Source organism: Culex pipiens, chromosome 2 (assembly GCF_016801865.2).
Source record: "Culex pipiens pallens isolate TS chromosome 2, TS_CPP_V2, whole genome shotgun sequence".
Taxonomy (NCBI): domain Eukaryota; kingdom Metazoa; phylum Arthropoda; class Insecta; order Diptera; family Culicidae; genus Culex; species Culex pipiens.
In genome coordinates, this window is record NC_068938.1 from 201,586,772 (window position 1) to 201,602,555 (window position 15,784).

Sequence of the window (15,784 nt, forward strand, 5' to 3'; positions counted from 1 at the left end):
CTATCGATCAGAATCGAAAACTGAACAAATGTCTGTGTGTATGTGTGCGTGTATGTGTGTGACCAATATTCTTACTCAGTTTTCTCAGCACTGGCTTTACCAATTTAGGTCAAACCGGTCGCATTAGACTCGGTTTTGGGGTCCCATACGTCGCTATTGAAGCGTTTGAAGTTTCGATAGATAGTTCAAAAATTACGTATAAAAATGTGTTTTCACAAAAATCCGGATCTCACTTTAATGAATGTCAACTATGGCCGGATCTATAAACCGACCCATCGTTGGTTAGGTAATCAAAAGACCTTTCCAATGAGTCCAAAACATTGATTATCTGGCAACCCTGTCTCGATTTATGACCACTTAAGTGATATTTATGTAGTTGTTTGAAGCCTCACTTAAATGTATATAAAGTATGTCCGAATGTTCGGGTAATTGAATGACTTTTCGAACAAATCCAAAACATTGATGATCTGGCAACCCTGTCTCGAGTTATGACTACTTATGGCCTATCTACAATCACTTAGCTTAGAATAGTTAAGTAAAGTAAAACTTAGAAAATGTACACAACTGACGGCCGTCATCCACAATCAACTTAGAAAATTTGCTGGGCTGATATACGTTGCTATGCAGTTGTTTGTTTACCTTTGATATGGAAACGTCAACTTACCGTAGATTTTGAAATTTTCCAAACAATACGTCAAGTTTCTAATTTTATTCCTTTTCATTGTAGAAGATCAGATTCATTTCCATTGATTCAAACTCCTAAGCTAAGTGAAATTTTCTAAGTTAAGTGATTGTAGATAGGCCATTAAGTGATATTTATGTATCTTTTTGAATCCGGATCTCACTTAAATGTATGTAAACTATGTCCGGATCTATCAACTGACTCATCGTTGATTAGGTCATTGAAAGACCTTTCCGATTTGTCCAAAACATTGATGATCTGGCAACCCTGTTATGACCACTTCAGTGATATTTGTGTACTTGAGATTGCTTTTCAATAAGTAGGTCGAATACCGAGGTAAAATAGGCTTTGTTTACCATTGGCTCTTACGGCTCTTTGAAAACTAATCCGAATTTTCACTCAAAATCGTTTGTAAGATCTAAAGTTTTTTTAAAAGGTCCTATGAACATAGACAATAAAGAATCATTTCAAAAAGCACTGTGGTGAAAGATCCGGTCCACGTCATCAGCCGGGCCTTTGCAATTTTCACCATTTTTTGTATCTACAAAAATTTGTTTCGTAGCATAACTTTTGAAGCACTTAACTGAACATCACTATTTATAAATAAATAGCGACTTATGGGACCCCAAGACGGATCTAATGAGAATAATACGGACAAATTCGGTTAAACCAGTCCCGAGATAATCGAAAAAAACATTAATGAACTTCTTTCCCGAGTTTTAGCATGTTTTCGCCAAATTCGGTAGTTTTTAGTTTACCGAACTGTTCAACACTAGGAAGTTCAGTAAACTTTACAGAATTCGGTAGAAAAAAATCTGTGGTAGATACTTTCGCTAACCGGGTTTCATTCTGCATTTAGGTTTTATGCCGACTCGGTTTTTAGGTTAGAAATTTGACAGCTTGGCTGTACTGTTTACATTTTTGCACGTGTGTCTCAGTAAAAATGTGTGTGCGTGTGCGCTCGTGACGTCACGCTGTAAAACCTAATAACAACTTTAATGATTTTCCTCTCTTTCTCTCTCTCTCTCTCTCTCTCTCTCTCTCTCTCGGAGAGCTTTCCGTTTTTCAAAGCTCCGAACTCATTCTCGCACTGCAATCTACTTAGTGCAACCATCACAAGATAAGCACTACCCACCTAGCCACTCAGTCTAGTAGTGACACTCTTACGCGTCGAAACTACCTCACTTCACTTTGCGCAATGGCCTTCGAATTCACCGAAATAGGCGATCCAGTTTACCGAGCTACCTGCACCGATCGCGGCCAGGAGGACTACCTTCTGGTTCGACCAACCGATTCCAGCTCGGTTCCGGTGACGCTACCAAGCTGGAGCCCCGAATCGTGCTGCTTGAACAAGAGGTTGGTGAACGGGTTGAGCGCCTTCAAGGCCGTGGTGATTAATTTATTTTGTAGATTTACAGGGTATGCGGAGCTGTTCAAGAACTTGGAGGTTCGTCCGGACGACGTTTGGTTGGTGACGTACCCGAAGAGTGGAACCACCTGGTGCCAGGAAATGATTTGGCTCGTTTGCAATGACCTCGATTACGAACAAGCGAGCGAGATAAGCCTGGCTAAGCGGTTCCCCTTCGTCGAGTAAGTTGTTCAATTGGGCGATCAGACGTGGAGTTCAAACGTTCCCTTTGCTTTCAGTATGACCGCCTTACGGGATCTGCCAGAAGGGAAGGATCCCTTTGAGGACACCCTAGCGATGCCATCGCCACGATTCATCAAAAGTCACCTTCCGGTAGCCCTGCTTCCTGAGCAGCTTTGGACCACAAAACCGCGACTGGTTTACGTTCGCCGGAATCCGAAGGCCGTGGCCGTTTCGTACTACCACCACTCGGTCATGTTCCACAACTACAAGGGAACCATGGAACAGTTTGTGGAGTCTTTCGTGAAGGACCTTGAGTACTACTCGCCGTATCATCGCCACGTGCTGGAGTTTCACAACTTGGACTACGGAAACAACCTCCTGCATCTCTGTTACGAGGACATGAAGACGGATCTCAAAGCAACTCTACGTAAAGTGTGTCAGTTTTTCGGGAAATCGTACTCCGAAGAGCAACTCGACAAGCTCGAGTCTCATCTGTCGTTCGATTCCATGAAGAACAACAAGGCCGTGAACGTTCAAGATTGGGTCGAGTTTCAGCTGCAGGCTACCAATCGAACGGATAGGCTGGGCGATCAAAACTATCGGTTCATGAGGCGCGGTGAATCCAACGGATGGCGGTCGGAACTTAGCGCTGAGTTGGTGCGGCAGTTGAACGAGTGGAATGAGCGAAAGGTGGCCGAATGTGGCCAAGGGGAGCTGTTTAGTTATAAGGAGTAGTTGAATACTACAATAAACTTTAACAGTGTAGTAAATTCAATAATTAGAATTAACATAAGCATTTTAGGACGACCTATTCACAGATGAAAATTCAAGATTTCTCGTTAGGAGTTGATGGAAACCGAACCTAGAACCATCCGCTTAAAAAGCGAACGCCATTACCACGGTAATTTCGTAATAAAACGTGAGTCAATAAAACATTTAATTTGATAACATAATCCAGCTAAAATGTGGATAAAGGTTTGTTACACTGATTTTATAAATAAAAAATAATAATTGCGTACAAAAACATTTTTTATAAAATCTTATTTTGTCATACACAACACTAGGTAGGGGAACAGCATATAATTCCAGCGTGCCTCTAATGTAGCCATATCAGCACTTTGACATTCAATTAAAGCTCATTTAAAGCGTTTTCAACTGAAATCGATTGATAATTAGCTCAATAAGAAGTGAGCAAGCAAGTGTCTGTAAAAGGTTTTGAAAAATTAGCTGTTTAAATAGTGAAAATCAGCAAATTTGAATTTGGGACCGAGTGATTAACCTGACAAACAAACGAGAATTACCCCTATTTACCATGAATCGCATTGTCATTCACACTTCACACTACGCACTTTTTTTTACAAATTCTCACTGCATTAATAAACAATTAAGCACTAGTTATTTTTCCGAACAACAATAAATTTTAATATATTTGTGCATTAAAAAGGCTTTGTTTTGATTTACCGGCAGCTTTTGCCCAGGTGAAGGTTGAAATATAAAGTAATGAACCTCACCAAAGAAAGTTCATTTGGTTCATGCGCTTCTTTTTCATCCTTGCCAAAGACAATTGTACAGATATACTACTAAATTTTAAAAACACACGCAGCAAAATCAAGAGAAGAAAGTCTGCTATTAACACCAAAATTTCGAAGCTCGAAAAATGGGAAAATTTTAATGGAAATAAAAATATGATTATATATTAAAATATGATAACATATTTTCTGTACATTTTCAATTTACGAGAAAGCTATTAAATGAAGTTCTTGTAAACAGCCACGCCAGATATACAGAAAAATCTGCATTTGACAGATTTTTCGATCCCAAAAATTAAAAAATCTGTATAAACAAATATGTATAAACCACAAATGTATAAACAGATTTTTTTTAAATGATTATATTTGAAAATTTCAACAATTTAATGATTGAATTATGCTTTAATATGATTTAAAAAGCCTAAATCTACTGTCAAAAAATTAAAAATATCTTGCATGGCTCCAAATTTGACATGATACGGATAGAATACAGATTTATTTTTAAGAAAATACAGATCTGTCATAAAACAATCTGGCATCGTTGCTTGTAAAATATGAATATTCCAAAATGAAAGGAAGTGATATTTACATTTCTGAAGTTTTCTTCGAAAGGTCCAATAAACCAAATTTCCAGTTTTTGTTTTTTGGGTGTTTTTGAGATCGCCTTGAGTCAGGGGTATTCGAAAACACCCAAAAAACAAAAACTGAAAATTTGGTTTATCGGACCTTTTAAAAAAAAACTCCAGATTTATAAAAAAAATTACCCCAAATCGATTAAAAACGAAAAACTTTTGGAAAAAAAAATTTTCCACTGGAAACTTTTTTTATTCCCCCTTGCCTTGACAAAAAATACATTATTTTGTAATGGCCTCACATTCATTGAGGATTATTTTTACGTACAATCCAGAGATTGGTTGAGATTTGTGAAACAGGAGTCGGAGTAAGCTGGAGTTAAGGTGACGTCAAGGCTGACAAACGAAAGGTTTCTTTAAATTCCATATATTTTAGCTAAAAAAAAACACATTTTCGTACTTATTACATATATTATTCGTGGTCCGGTTATGTTAAATTAAAAAACTACAACAAAAAAAACATAATCGATACATTCGAATTCACGCGTCCAAAAGCACGTACATCTTTTCACATTACATTTCTCTCTGAAAGCGTCGCGGTTTAATTCAACTTTGTCTGCAACGCATGTTAAGAATAAAACTGAAACTTATAACGACTATAACAACTAGCTGATGAACGACAAGAGATGTACTTTGGTGTGTCTTTGTGTGTGTCCAAGTTCTGAAATGACCTAAATCTAAATCAAATTAAGCAAAGTCTTCTTCCTCCTCCCTAGCCGCAAAGTTAACTTCCGGTTTGCGCAGCACAAAGTCAATCCCGCGCACACCATTGTTCTCGTAAATGTAACGCAACAGACGATACCAGTGCGGATCGTTCTGCAGCGTGTCCGGATTACCGATGATGATCAGCAAACAACGGGCTCGAGTTATGACCACGTTCAGGCGCCTGGTGTTTGCGAGGAATCCCACGTGCTTGCGCTGGGACCGCACGGTGGAAACGATGATGACGGGCTTTTCGCGACCTTGGAACTGTTCGGCCGAGCCGACTTCGATCTCCTCCCAGCCATAGTTGCGACAGCCTTGCCGCAGGAACGAAACCTGCCGCCGGTACGGGGAAACGATTCCGATGTCCTGTTCCCGAATCTGGCGCTCGTTGATTCCGTCGGTGAGCATTTTCTGCACGTAAAAGAGTACTTTTTGGGCTTCCTCCTTGTTGAACGAACTGCAGGACTGCTTGTCGACTCGGGTGATTCCCACAACCGAGTGAAAGATGATCGGGAATGCCATGTTCGGAAGGCAGTTCCAATTGATTGCCCAATCGGTCAGTTCCGACGCGGCACGAGCGCGCAGCTCACCCTCGTAGAACCACTCGTTCGAGAAGTGAATCAGCGACTTGTGAGATCGGTAGTTATCCAGCAGCTTAGTGATGACCAAGCTGTTGAACTCCCCGGTGTTTGGATCGCGCTTGTAGATTCCTTGCGCCATCAACCGCTCCAGCAGCGATGTATTGTGGACGGTCTTCTTGAGAAACTCAAACCGCACCACCGGCCCCAGCTGCTTCGGATCTCCAGCCAATATAACGCTGGCATGAATCTTGCTTCCTTCGGTACCTACTCCGGCGATCGGAACCAAGGCCGAAATCTCCTTCGCACTCCCACACTCATCGATAAAGATATAATCGAAAAACGTCGGAATCACGTGTGCCTGCGCCAACCGGCCACAATTGGTGACCGTGCTGACCACAATCCGACTGCCGTAAATGTGCTCATACGTCGGTATCTCGTAGATCCCCGTCGCTAGGTTCGAAATCTCCAAGATTTCCATATCGATCGTTTCGATGTTCCGCTCGCAGGAACGCGAAAAGAACCGGAAAATGTCCGCCTCCGGCACGAAGCGCATCAACCGCTGGGTCAGCTCGTTGCACGCAAAGTTGGACGAAGCGGCCACAAGGACGTGAGCACGTGGCTGCTGGCGCCAGATCTGCAGCACCGCCTCGACAATCGTCGACGTTTTTCCCGTTCCGGGTGGGCCGAATATGATGTACGGCGCCGGGTAGGACGTCATGTTGACGATGTTGCGGATGGCCGTGACCTGTTCCGCGTTGGCGGCGATCGTCGGTTGGAACCAGTCGAACCTGGAAGAAAGCGAAGATGGTTTTTTTTAATTACAATAAAATTTCAATTTGATCATGGACTGACAATCATTTTTAACTTTTATGTTAGTTTGAGAAAAAACAACATAGAAATATATTTAAGTTTCTAAAAATTGTCTCATTTAAGCATACCTGAAGAAAATCAAACAATTTCATCCAACAGATTTTTTTTAAATCAGCTCAAAAGATTATTTCCAATCACACCAGAAAGTTTCATAAAGATATTTAATTTTGCCATGCGCAAAACAAAGTGTCACACTTTCTGAACCTAATTTCTCGAAATACTGAGTTGATTTACGGGTGCTACGATATTTCGAGATTGGATAGACCAAATTGGCTGAAATATGGGATGAAGACTCTTAAGACCCCGAGCCCGATTTTAAAATTTTGTTTCTTTAAAAAATACAGAAAATCAAAAATTGACGATGTCTTATTTGAAAAAAAAAAAATGCAAATAAAGTAAATATTTACTACGAATGATCATGGGTTCGATTACCATCTGCTTCAACCTTCCATCGGATGGGAAAGTAAAACGTCGGTCCCAACCTTGGTTGTTGTTATGCCCTTAGGTCATTCAAGGTGTAGGAGTCGTCTTCCCCGTATAAGTACAAACAACACACCAAACCAAGCCTCCGAATCGCTGGCAGTGCTTGGACTTGCAATCGAAAGGTTTTCAGTTCGAACCCTTGGGTGGAAGGTTCTTTGGAGTAGAAAGAGATTTGGGTGCTCTCCCCATTCAAACCTTCGGACTCCTAGGTTCGAACAGAAACTTGCAATAGAGCAACTCTCTACGAAATCAGCCGATTTCGACCATTTTTATTTTTTGTATTTTTTGATTTGGCTCAAACTTTGTGGGGGCCTTCCCTATGACCATTTTGCTATTTTGTGTCATTGGTTTACCCATACAAGTCTCCATACAATTTTGGCAGATGTCCATACGAAAATGGTACGTACATATTCAAATAGCTGTAACTTTTGAGTGAATTTTCTGATCAATTTGGTGTTTCCGGCAAAGTTTTAGACATTGTTGAGGACTATTGAGAAATAATTAGGTACACGGAAAAAAATTGCAGATTTTTAATCAACTTTTTTTTACTGAAACTCAATTTCCCAATTTTTTTTTATTTTCGAGATTGTTTTTATATGTTTTAGTAGAGAGCCTATATGGAGAGGCGAAATGTCACTCTCAGGGTTCCAATCGAACTGTCAAATCGGGGTTCCAATCGAGCAACAAGATCATGCAAGAACAAGGTTGGAATCAATTTAAAATAGTTTTGGCAAAAAATGAGACTTATAACAATTACAAGTATTGTAAAACTGTTGTTGATAATAATCTGGTAGTTTTTGTTATGTTTGTGCTTGTTCGGTATAAAAAAGTGCTATCACGAAAGAAAAACTACAAGTTTTTCAACCTTAAATTTGAATGACTTTGGGTGTTTGAAATTTCTCCCAGAACATTTCATTTCCCTATGTTTTAGGGGACAAAAACCCGCAACTTTTGAGCTATAGAGAAACATGGTCAAAAAATCTGCCTCCGTGTTATGAATTTTTGAAAAAATAGTGATTTTTGGAAAAAATCAAAGTTTCATGCAAAAACAAATTTGACGTTATTTTTTAATGCAAAATTCAATTTGCAATCTTTACAGATTTTTTGATAAAGGGCTTCGTTTTCAAGATATAGCCACCGAAAGTATGATTTTAGCGAAATATTTGTAGTTTTTCGATTTTTAAAAATAGTGACCATGAGTGACCATTTCTAAAAATATTTTTTTTGAAAAGTTCAGAAAATTTGCTATAAAATTGACCAAGAGACATTGAAGATTGGACCTCGGGTTGCTGAGATAGAGCCGCTTTAAGAAAAAGAAACACGAAAATTGAAGTTTTCTAAATCTCACCAAAACTAATGACGGCATCTCAGCAACGAATGGTCCGATTTTCAATGTTAATACATGAAAAAAAAAATTTTTGAATCAAGACTAGCAATGCTAGTCTTGATTTAAAAATTTTCAAAAATATTTTTTTTGAAAAGATCGGAAAAGCCCAGCAAAAAAAAAGTTTTAGTCAAATCCTCAAGTTATTCATCTGTACCGAATCTGTGGTAATGCTTTCCAAAAATGAACCAAAATGAACACTACGCGAAGTTCATTCCACGGAACACGTGCTGCGATGCGACTGCTTTTTGCGCGCGCAATTCTCGTTCATCCAACACGCGACCCAACCCCACATCACACCCCTCAAATTTCTGTGGCGAAGTCCTTTTACAAATCGACCACGTGTACCTTTGCGTACGCAGCAAACTTACTTGACTTGCCGTACCGGTCGCCGCTTCTTGGCCAGCACCTTCGGGAACAGCAGCTGGTCGAGGTTGATCTTGCTGATGTGCGCCAGCGCCTCGTACTCCAGCTTGTACTGGGTACGGTTCAGCGGGAACTCGACCCGGCAGGGCAACGTGAAGCGGACCGGCGCCTGCATCGTCACCACGATCCCGGTCTCGTTGACGGCGTCGATGTACCCGTTGATGAACTCCAGGTTGTTGTCCACGTTGCGGTTGTGCTTGGTGACGGTGATCCGGGCGTAACCGTCCTCTTCCAGCAGGTTGGGCGGAACGTCGAACTGATCCAGCGTGATCAGGTAGCGCCGGGCTTGCTCCATCGGTTTGAGCGTGACTTTCGGGATGGTGTACGTTGCGAAGGTGGTTTGCAGGTCGTAGTCCTCGATCATGTTGAGCAGGCGCAGGTGCTCGACGTAGCTGGTGGGTGTGAGGCCGGCCTTGTTGAATTTGCTGGAAGGATTTTGTTTGACATTTGAATTGTTTGGATATGGTTGAGCCTTACCGTAGGTTCTCCAGGCAGAGCATCGCCAAGCGGTCGTAGTGGTTGTCGTGTTCAAACTCTTTCAGATATAGATCGATCAAGTACTGGGGAATGTGATGGTACGGCAGGATGCCCATCTTCAGCTGGTTTCCCGCCATCGGCGTGCTCTTCAGCATCTGCACGTAATACTGCTCGATGAGTTCGACCTGACTGCCGGCCACCGTCGCCGACAGGATCATCGTATACTGATAGTTCGGGATGCACTGCTTCACGGTGTGCTCTATTTCATACGAATAGCCCGGCACCATACGCAGCACGCCGTCGAACGTCGACTCCAGCCGTTGATCCAAGCCAAAGAGGTAAACCGCGCGCAAAATCAGCACAACCTCCGAGTAGTTCTCCACCCTTATAATCATCCGCGAGGCACGCGCCAAATACTTGACCGTCAGCCGCATCGTGGTACGCACAATCCGACGATCCGTAACGTCCAGCATTACGTCAAAATCCCTCCCATGCTGCTTCTGCATGTGGTTCCGGAGGGCTTCCTCCGTCGAGAAGCTCACCCGACACACCGGACAGCCCTGGCTAAAGTCCAGCTTCAGCTGATCCGGCCACAGCAGCCGCCCGTACGACATGACCCAGCGGCAGATGCACCGGCGCGTGTGAAATCCGGCCGCGTGACGACGCTCGGCCTTGCCCACGATGCGCAGCTCGGTGCAGGACTTGGCCTTGGCCGGGTGCGAGTTCCGCCGTTGATCCTTCCAGGGCTTGTCGTAGAAGCTGTCGCTGGTCTTACAGATGCTAGTGCTGTTGTTGTTGTTGACGTCGGCCAGGCACGCCAGCGAGGCATTGTGGCGACCCTGAAGCTTGCCGCGGCTTTTCCGGCGACGAACGGTTACTGAAAAGATCGGAAAAAAAGTTTATTAGCATTTCTAACATAGATCTGCACTCGGCAGATAGTGGCGAAAATTACTACCCTGTGGGTAAGCGTTCTGTAATAAGTCATGTCCACCCGGCTTTTAGCGCTCCAACGGCTGCTTTTTTAACTGTGAGTAAACTTTCCCATCAGAAATCGTCCTGATTAGGTCATTTTCATGCAACACAGAAAACTTCGAAATCAGTCAAGAGCGATGGTCGTAAAGTTTTCAATTTGCAGTTATCCTCCAAATCTCGAAAAATAATCGCGAGGGAGCGCGTGTTCGACCTTCCATGTGTAGAAGACAATTGAACGCGTGACAAATCTTGTGCGATTTTGCGGAGTTCGTCAATCTTTATACATAAATTGTCCGTTTGAAGAGTGGCGGAATTAAATTTTACCATCTGGGGAAAACTCTTAAAAAGGTTTGTTAGAAGGAACAACTCTACCAACGTGTTCAATATCTGGAAACCAACGTGTTATCAACATAACCACAATACCTCATATGATGCAAATATTACATCACTTATTTTTTAAAATGATGCAACACAGCATTTCAAATGCAAACCAAACGAAACTCAATTTCCTCTCGGATAGTTGCAACTAGATAGTCCAGCAGTTTTGTGCAAACATTTATAAAAAAAAATGTCAAGTTCAAGTGTAGGAAGCTAACAAAGATTGATAAAATTTAATCAGCCAGGAAACGCAACAAATCGATACGGTAATAACTTGCTTTCGAATGTGTTAATCAATTGATGTGTTATTTGTCTATTTATAAAATTTTATGGTTTTTGTGAAACACAGTATAAAATATGCGTGTTTTTTTTCTAAAGTTTTGAACTACCCTCGTGTATAACCAAGATAATTTTTTTTTCGAAAATACTAAAATTTTCAAAATTTGCAATATGAGTATCAAACAAAGCAAAATTTTGTATGACTTTCCCCGTATTTTTTTTTAAAAAGGCTAAAATTTTCGAGACATGCATACCATATTTTTCCAAAATACTCTAACTTTCAAAATATGAAGCGAAATTTTGCATGCTTCATACAAACATTAAAATTTGGTATGTTTGATATAAATTTCGATTCGTTAAATACCCATATCGCAAATTTTGAAAAATTGCATTTTTCTTTTGAAAAAATACGGTATTTTGTGAAAAAAAAAACTCTATTGATATTAAAATGCATAGCCTTATTGTAAATTTTCGAAAATTTCAGCATTTAAAGTAAAACGGTATTTTGTGAAAATTTTAGTTTAAAAAAACTCTAACAAAGCGAAAAGGCTTCGCTTTGTATCAAACCATATTGTAAATTATGAAAATTTTAGTATTTTGTGAACAATGTTAAGTATTTATACTTTGAAACTACAATTTTCGAGTCATATTCACATAAACTTTGATTTAGAGCAATTCCAGCTCAAATCAAGAATTTTTCTGGTACTTTTGTACCCGACCCTCTCCGATTACGATGAAACTTTGTAGACATGTTATCCTAGGCCTATATAAGCCATTTTTGTGTATCTGGAGCCAAAAGTACTCGAAAATAACATTTGAGAAGGGCGTAGGGTATTTAAATATTTTTATATTTTGTAATTTAAAAATTACTGTATCTCGAAGCCGTTGCGTCGTATCAAAAAGTGGCCAAAGACAAACTTGTAGGAAATTGGACGGGCTTTCTGAAAAAAATACACTGAAACAAAAATACACGCCACATCTATGAAATATTTTGATTTTAAAGTCTAAAACTTAAATTTAAAGGTGATGTCACGATTTTTTTTCGTTCAAAATTTTTGAGGAAATAGCCTAAAATGTTACCAAAAGACTGACGAAAAATGCAGGATGGTATGTCTCTCCTTAAAAATACAAAAATCATTTACTAAAACACTCCTAGGCCTATAGGATAACATGTCTACAAAGTTTCATTGAAATCGGAGAGGGTACCAGAAAAATTCCTGATTTGAGCTGGAATTGCTCTTTAGAGAAAGAATATTTATCTTTCGATTTTGAATGAAAATGTCCATTTTAAATTATATTATTTTCACAAATTTTAAGAGAATTTCCTCTAAATTTGGCTACCCTGCAGATTGCACAAATAGAACTCAATTTTCAAATATCTGAGAAACTAATGTTTCGATTTTCATTTTTTTAAACTGAATCGTTCATAAAATGTTATGCTTCATCTTATCAAAAATAATTTGTTTTCATGTGTCAAAGCAAGATTAACATTTCAAACGGGCTTAATATTAAGTTCATGTGCCCTTTTGAAACGTTAGTCTTGATTTTATTATATGGCGTCCTATTTTCCCGGGTTTTGAATTTCTCGGGAAACGGTAACATTTTTTTTTTTTAATTTTGGGAAATTTTTGAAGCAGTTATAAAATCTATGTTTTCATTATATTTGCTATGTCATTCAAGCTTAAATCATAGAATTCGCTCAATACTGCTAATTGCCTCACTCCAATCTGCACAAGGACAGCAGTCTTTAGATAGTTTAAATACATAAAAAAAAATCATATCTGCTATTCTCTGATGTGCTTTGGAACATAAATGAACCACAATTTTTAATATATTACGTTAATTTATTTATTCATATAATATGACTACAAAATCTTAACCAATTTCATTTAAACTGTTAAAAAAAAAACATTAAACGCAAACAAATAAAATAATGCCAGACAATGTAACACTTTGGATAATTTTAGAATTTTATGTTTTATATTTAAAACATATTTTAAAAATTATCTTTAAGTATTGAACTGTTCATCTTGTTCCACAACCAAGTCTGAATTTCTGAACCGAAATTTGATTTGTTTTCAATTCAAAAATTGGATTTTTGTTCCGGGAATTCCCGGGATGGACGCGCTAATTTTATAATTTTCAAAATATTTGTTTCAAAAAGGTTAGAAAATGTATCGATATTTGTATACTCGAATTCCGATTGGATTTGACTCAAAAGATTTTTTTTACCAGATCAAAATCTTCCAAAATGTCAAAATACGTGTTTTGAGGATTAAATTTTGAGTGAAAAAATGATGAACATGTAATAAAAAGAAGAAGTAATTTTTTAAATTTTGTTCTTTTCTGAGAATTCCTAACCAGTGCCTAAAACTTTGCCGAAGTCACCAATTCGATCAGAAAATGTCTTCTTGAGACCATTTTTAGCACGCTGTTTTGTTTCCTCAATATATGTTCTATGTCATGTTATCATTTATAATGCTATTGTACCAGTGTAAAAAATACCAATTAGAAAAATCAAAATGAAAAAAAGGTTTCTCGACGCAGAAAAATATTTTATATTTTGAATCAGCCTGTGCGAGGTTTGTTGCGGTAGTTCGGAAGTCCATCGAGGTTAGAATTAGACGCAGTCTTTATAGCAGCTAGAAAAGCAGCTTTAAGGCTGAATATTGTTTATTAAGTATAAAATCTCATAAAATCGGTATTCATCTGTACCAAGAGTATTGAATCTCCCGTGTTACAAGAATATGAGCTAGTCCTGAACTGTTTGGACGATAAAGTTCAACTGGCCCAAAAGACAATATCCTCATTTGGCGTATTTGGCGCAATCTATGCTACGCAACCGAGTTGCCAGTTACACAGAAAATACAAGAAGCAATTCTTCGCAACAATAATCAACAACGTTTTTGCGTTGAATCAAACCTCGATTAACCAAGCCTGAATCTAAAAAAAAAATTTTTTTGTTGATGATGGGAAAAGAATTTTTACGATCATACGAAAATTATAGGCTAGTTTTGACAATTTTCATTTTTGGGTCATATATGACCCATCAGGCATGAAAGGGTTAAACAAACGTTTGTTGTTATGAAAAAGTTAAAATAAAAATTAACAGTGCTGACGAATTTCCATTCTTTTTTCCGTGCAACCGAATTCGACCCATGTGAGCACGTCGAAAGAAACCCTGCGCTAAATTCGCATCAAATAACAAACGAATCTGCGAAAAAAAAATCCGCGTCAAATTTGCGCAAGGTCATATCTAGAGTTCTTTAAGAAGTCCTATAAACATATCTAGAGTTTTTTTTTTTTTTTGAATAGTCGTATAAACATATGAAACACAATAGGTTACAGGACCTTTTTTTAAAAAAAAACTCTAGATATGAAACACAATAGCTTATTGGACCTTTTAAAAAAAACTCTAGATATATAGAAAATTGAGTTCAGTACTTCTGCAAAAACAGAAAAATGTGTATTCTAGAATAATTTTTCGTAAGGTCCTATCTGCATAGGAAACGCATGACTCAAAGATTATGTTGAAAATTTACTCTGATTTTCATAGTTTTTCTAATAACTCAAATCTAATTATGCCAAAAAGCAAATTTCATTTTGGTATTTCGATGCCAACATTTTAAAAAGCATCATGTACAAACCATGCGTTTTGAGAAAAACGCATTTGAATGTTACCATTTTCAATTACCATTTTTATATAAAAGCAAAATAAGATGTTCTAATGATAACAAACGATGAAAAACGTTTCTTTTGTTGATACTTGATCACCCATATTCAATAAAACATTATTTCCGTAATTTTATTTGAGAAAAACAAACATAACTTCTTTTGAAATCACCAACGTCGATATCACCCTGCTGTCACTGAGGGGGGCGCTTTGTTATGATTCGTTTTTCTTCGCCGAATGTACATGGCGCTTTTTTCATGTTGCTTTTTTTTCGTCACGAGGTTTATGTAGCCTTTTGTTTGACAGGTTGACAGAGATATATAAAAAGGGACTGCTGATGGCAGAGATTTTGTTTATGTTACTTTATTTAAAATCATGATTAAACAGACTTTACTGAAGTAACTTTTGCTCATTTTTGGAAGAGAGGTAGCTTATTAGAAGTACTTTCAGAATATACAATAACCCAGAAAGTGTCAAAATATGTACATGATGCCTTTTGAAATGTTACCGTCGATTTGTTGCAAATCAACCAGGATTCTTAGTTTTAATTTCTTTAATTTTTCCGCAATCTGCAAAATTTGAGTTTTTACTCGCACTAGTATCGATGCTCCAATATTAGGTTCTTTAACCCTAATTTGTGATACTATCTCAGAGAACAGAACAATAGATGCAGCTGTCATCATCTGTAGTTCATCTGTCAATAATCAAACATTCCCACCTCCACAAATTAGAACAAATTAAGCTAAATTCACTTACTAAAGTCTCCACCATCGGCCATCCTTTTTCGGACTGAGTCACTTTTCTAACTTCCACAGCAGCTCAGCACAAAACTACACACTCACACAAGTTGCACTTCTTTCGGTTCCGTTCAATATAAAGGCACTTTTGCGAAAAGGTTCTTATCTGAAACTTTTAACAATAATAATTGCGCACACTTTTTAAAGCGATAAAAGCAAATCAACGAAACTATCCCAAACGGCGACGACGACGGCGATATGTAAACAATGAAAGGAGGAGAAGGAGGGGGAAAAAAGAATTATTGTCAACACACGCAGAAAAATAAGGAAACTTCCGAGCCAGGAACAAAACGGGGACGCGCGCGTGGTGTCCAGCTTGCCGGAC

The 15,784-nt window shown here is 38.7% G+C and overlaps 2 protein-coding genes across 2 annotated transcripts; one reads left to right on the forward strand and one right to left on the reverse strand.

The window, feature by feature from the left end:
• The first annotated feature begins 1,811 nt into the window (after window positions 1-1,811).
• LOC120420334 (luciferin sulfotransferase-like) lies at window positions 1,812-3,954 on the forward strand. Its single transcript, XM_039583329.2, has 3 exons — window positions 1,812-2,038; window positions 2,093-2,272; window positions 2,330-3,954. The coding sequence occupies exons 1-3, from the start codon at window positions 1,881-1,883 to the stop codon at window positions 3,006-3,008; spliced, it is 1,017 nt and encodes a 338-aa protein (XP_039439263.1). The 5' UTR covers window positions 1,812-1,880; the 3' UTR covers window positions 3,009-3,954.
• An 893-nt stretch (window positions 3,955-4,847) lies between these two features.
• Window positions 4,848-15,784, reverse strand: LOC120420320 (putative helicase mov-10-B.1). The gene is made up of 4 exons (XM_039583312.2): window positions 15,419-15,784; window positions 9,361-10,237; window positions 8,829-9,308; window positions 4,848-6,508 (listed from the first exon to the last, which is right to left on the reverse strand). Exons 1-4 carry the CDS (start codon window positions 15,438-15,440, stop codon window positions 5,122-5,124), a joined length of 2,766 nt encoding a protein of 921 aa, XP_039439246.1. The 5' UTR covers window positions 15,441-15,784; the 3' UTR covers window positions 4,848-5,121.

Coding starts and splice junctions, on each gene's coding strand:
- LOC120420320 (XM_039583312.2), bottom strand. CDS start 15,440: ATGGCCGATGGTGGAGACTTTA. Junction 10,238..15,418: donor GGCCGATGGTGGAGACTTTA/GTAAGTGAATTT, acceptor CGATCTTTTCAG/TAACCGTTCGTCGCCGGAAA. Junction 9,309..9,360: donor CTCTGCCTGGAGAACCTACG/GTAAGGCTCAAC, acceptor AAATCCTTCCAG/CAAATTCAACAAGGCCGGCC.
- LOC120420334 (XM_039583329.2), top strand. CDS start 1,881: ATGGCCTTCGAATTCACCGAAATAGGCGATCCAGTTTACCGAGCTACC. Junction 2,039..2,092: donor TCGTGCTGCTTGAACAAGAG/GTTGGTGAACGG, acceptor TTTATTTTGTAG/ATTTACAGGGTATGCGGAGC. Junction 2,273..2,329: donor AAGCGGTTCCCCTTCGTCGA/GTAAGTTGTTCA, acceptor CTTTGCTTTCAG/TATGACCGCCTTACGGGATC.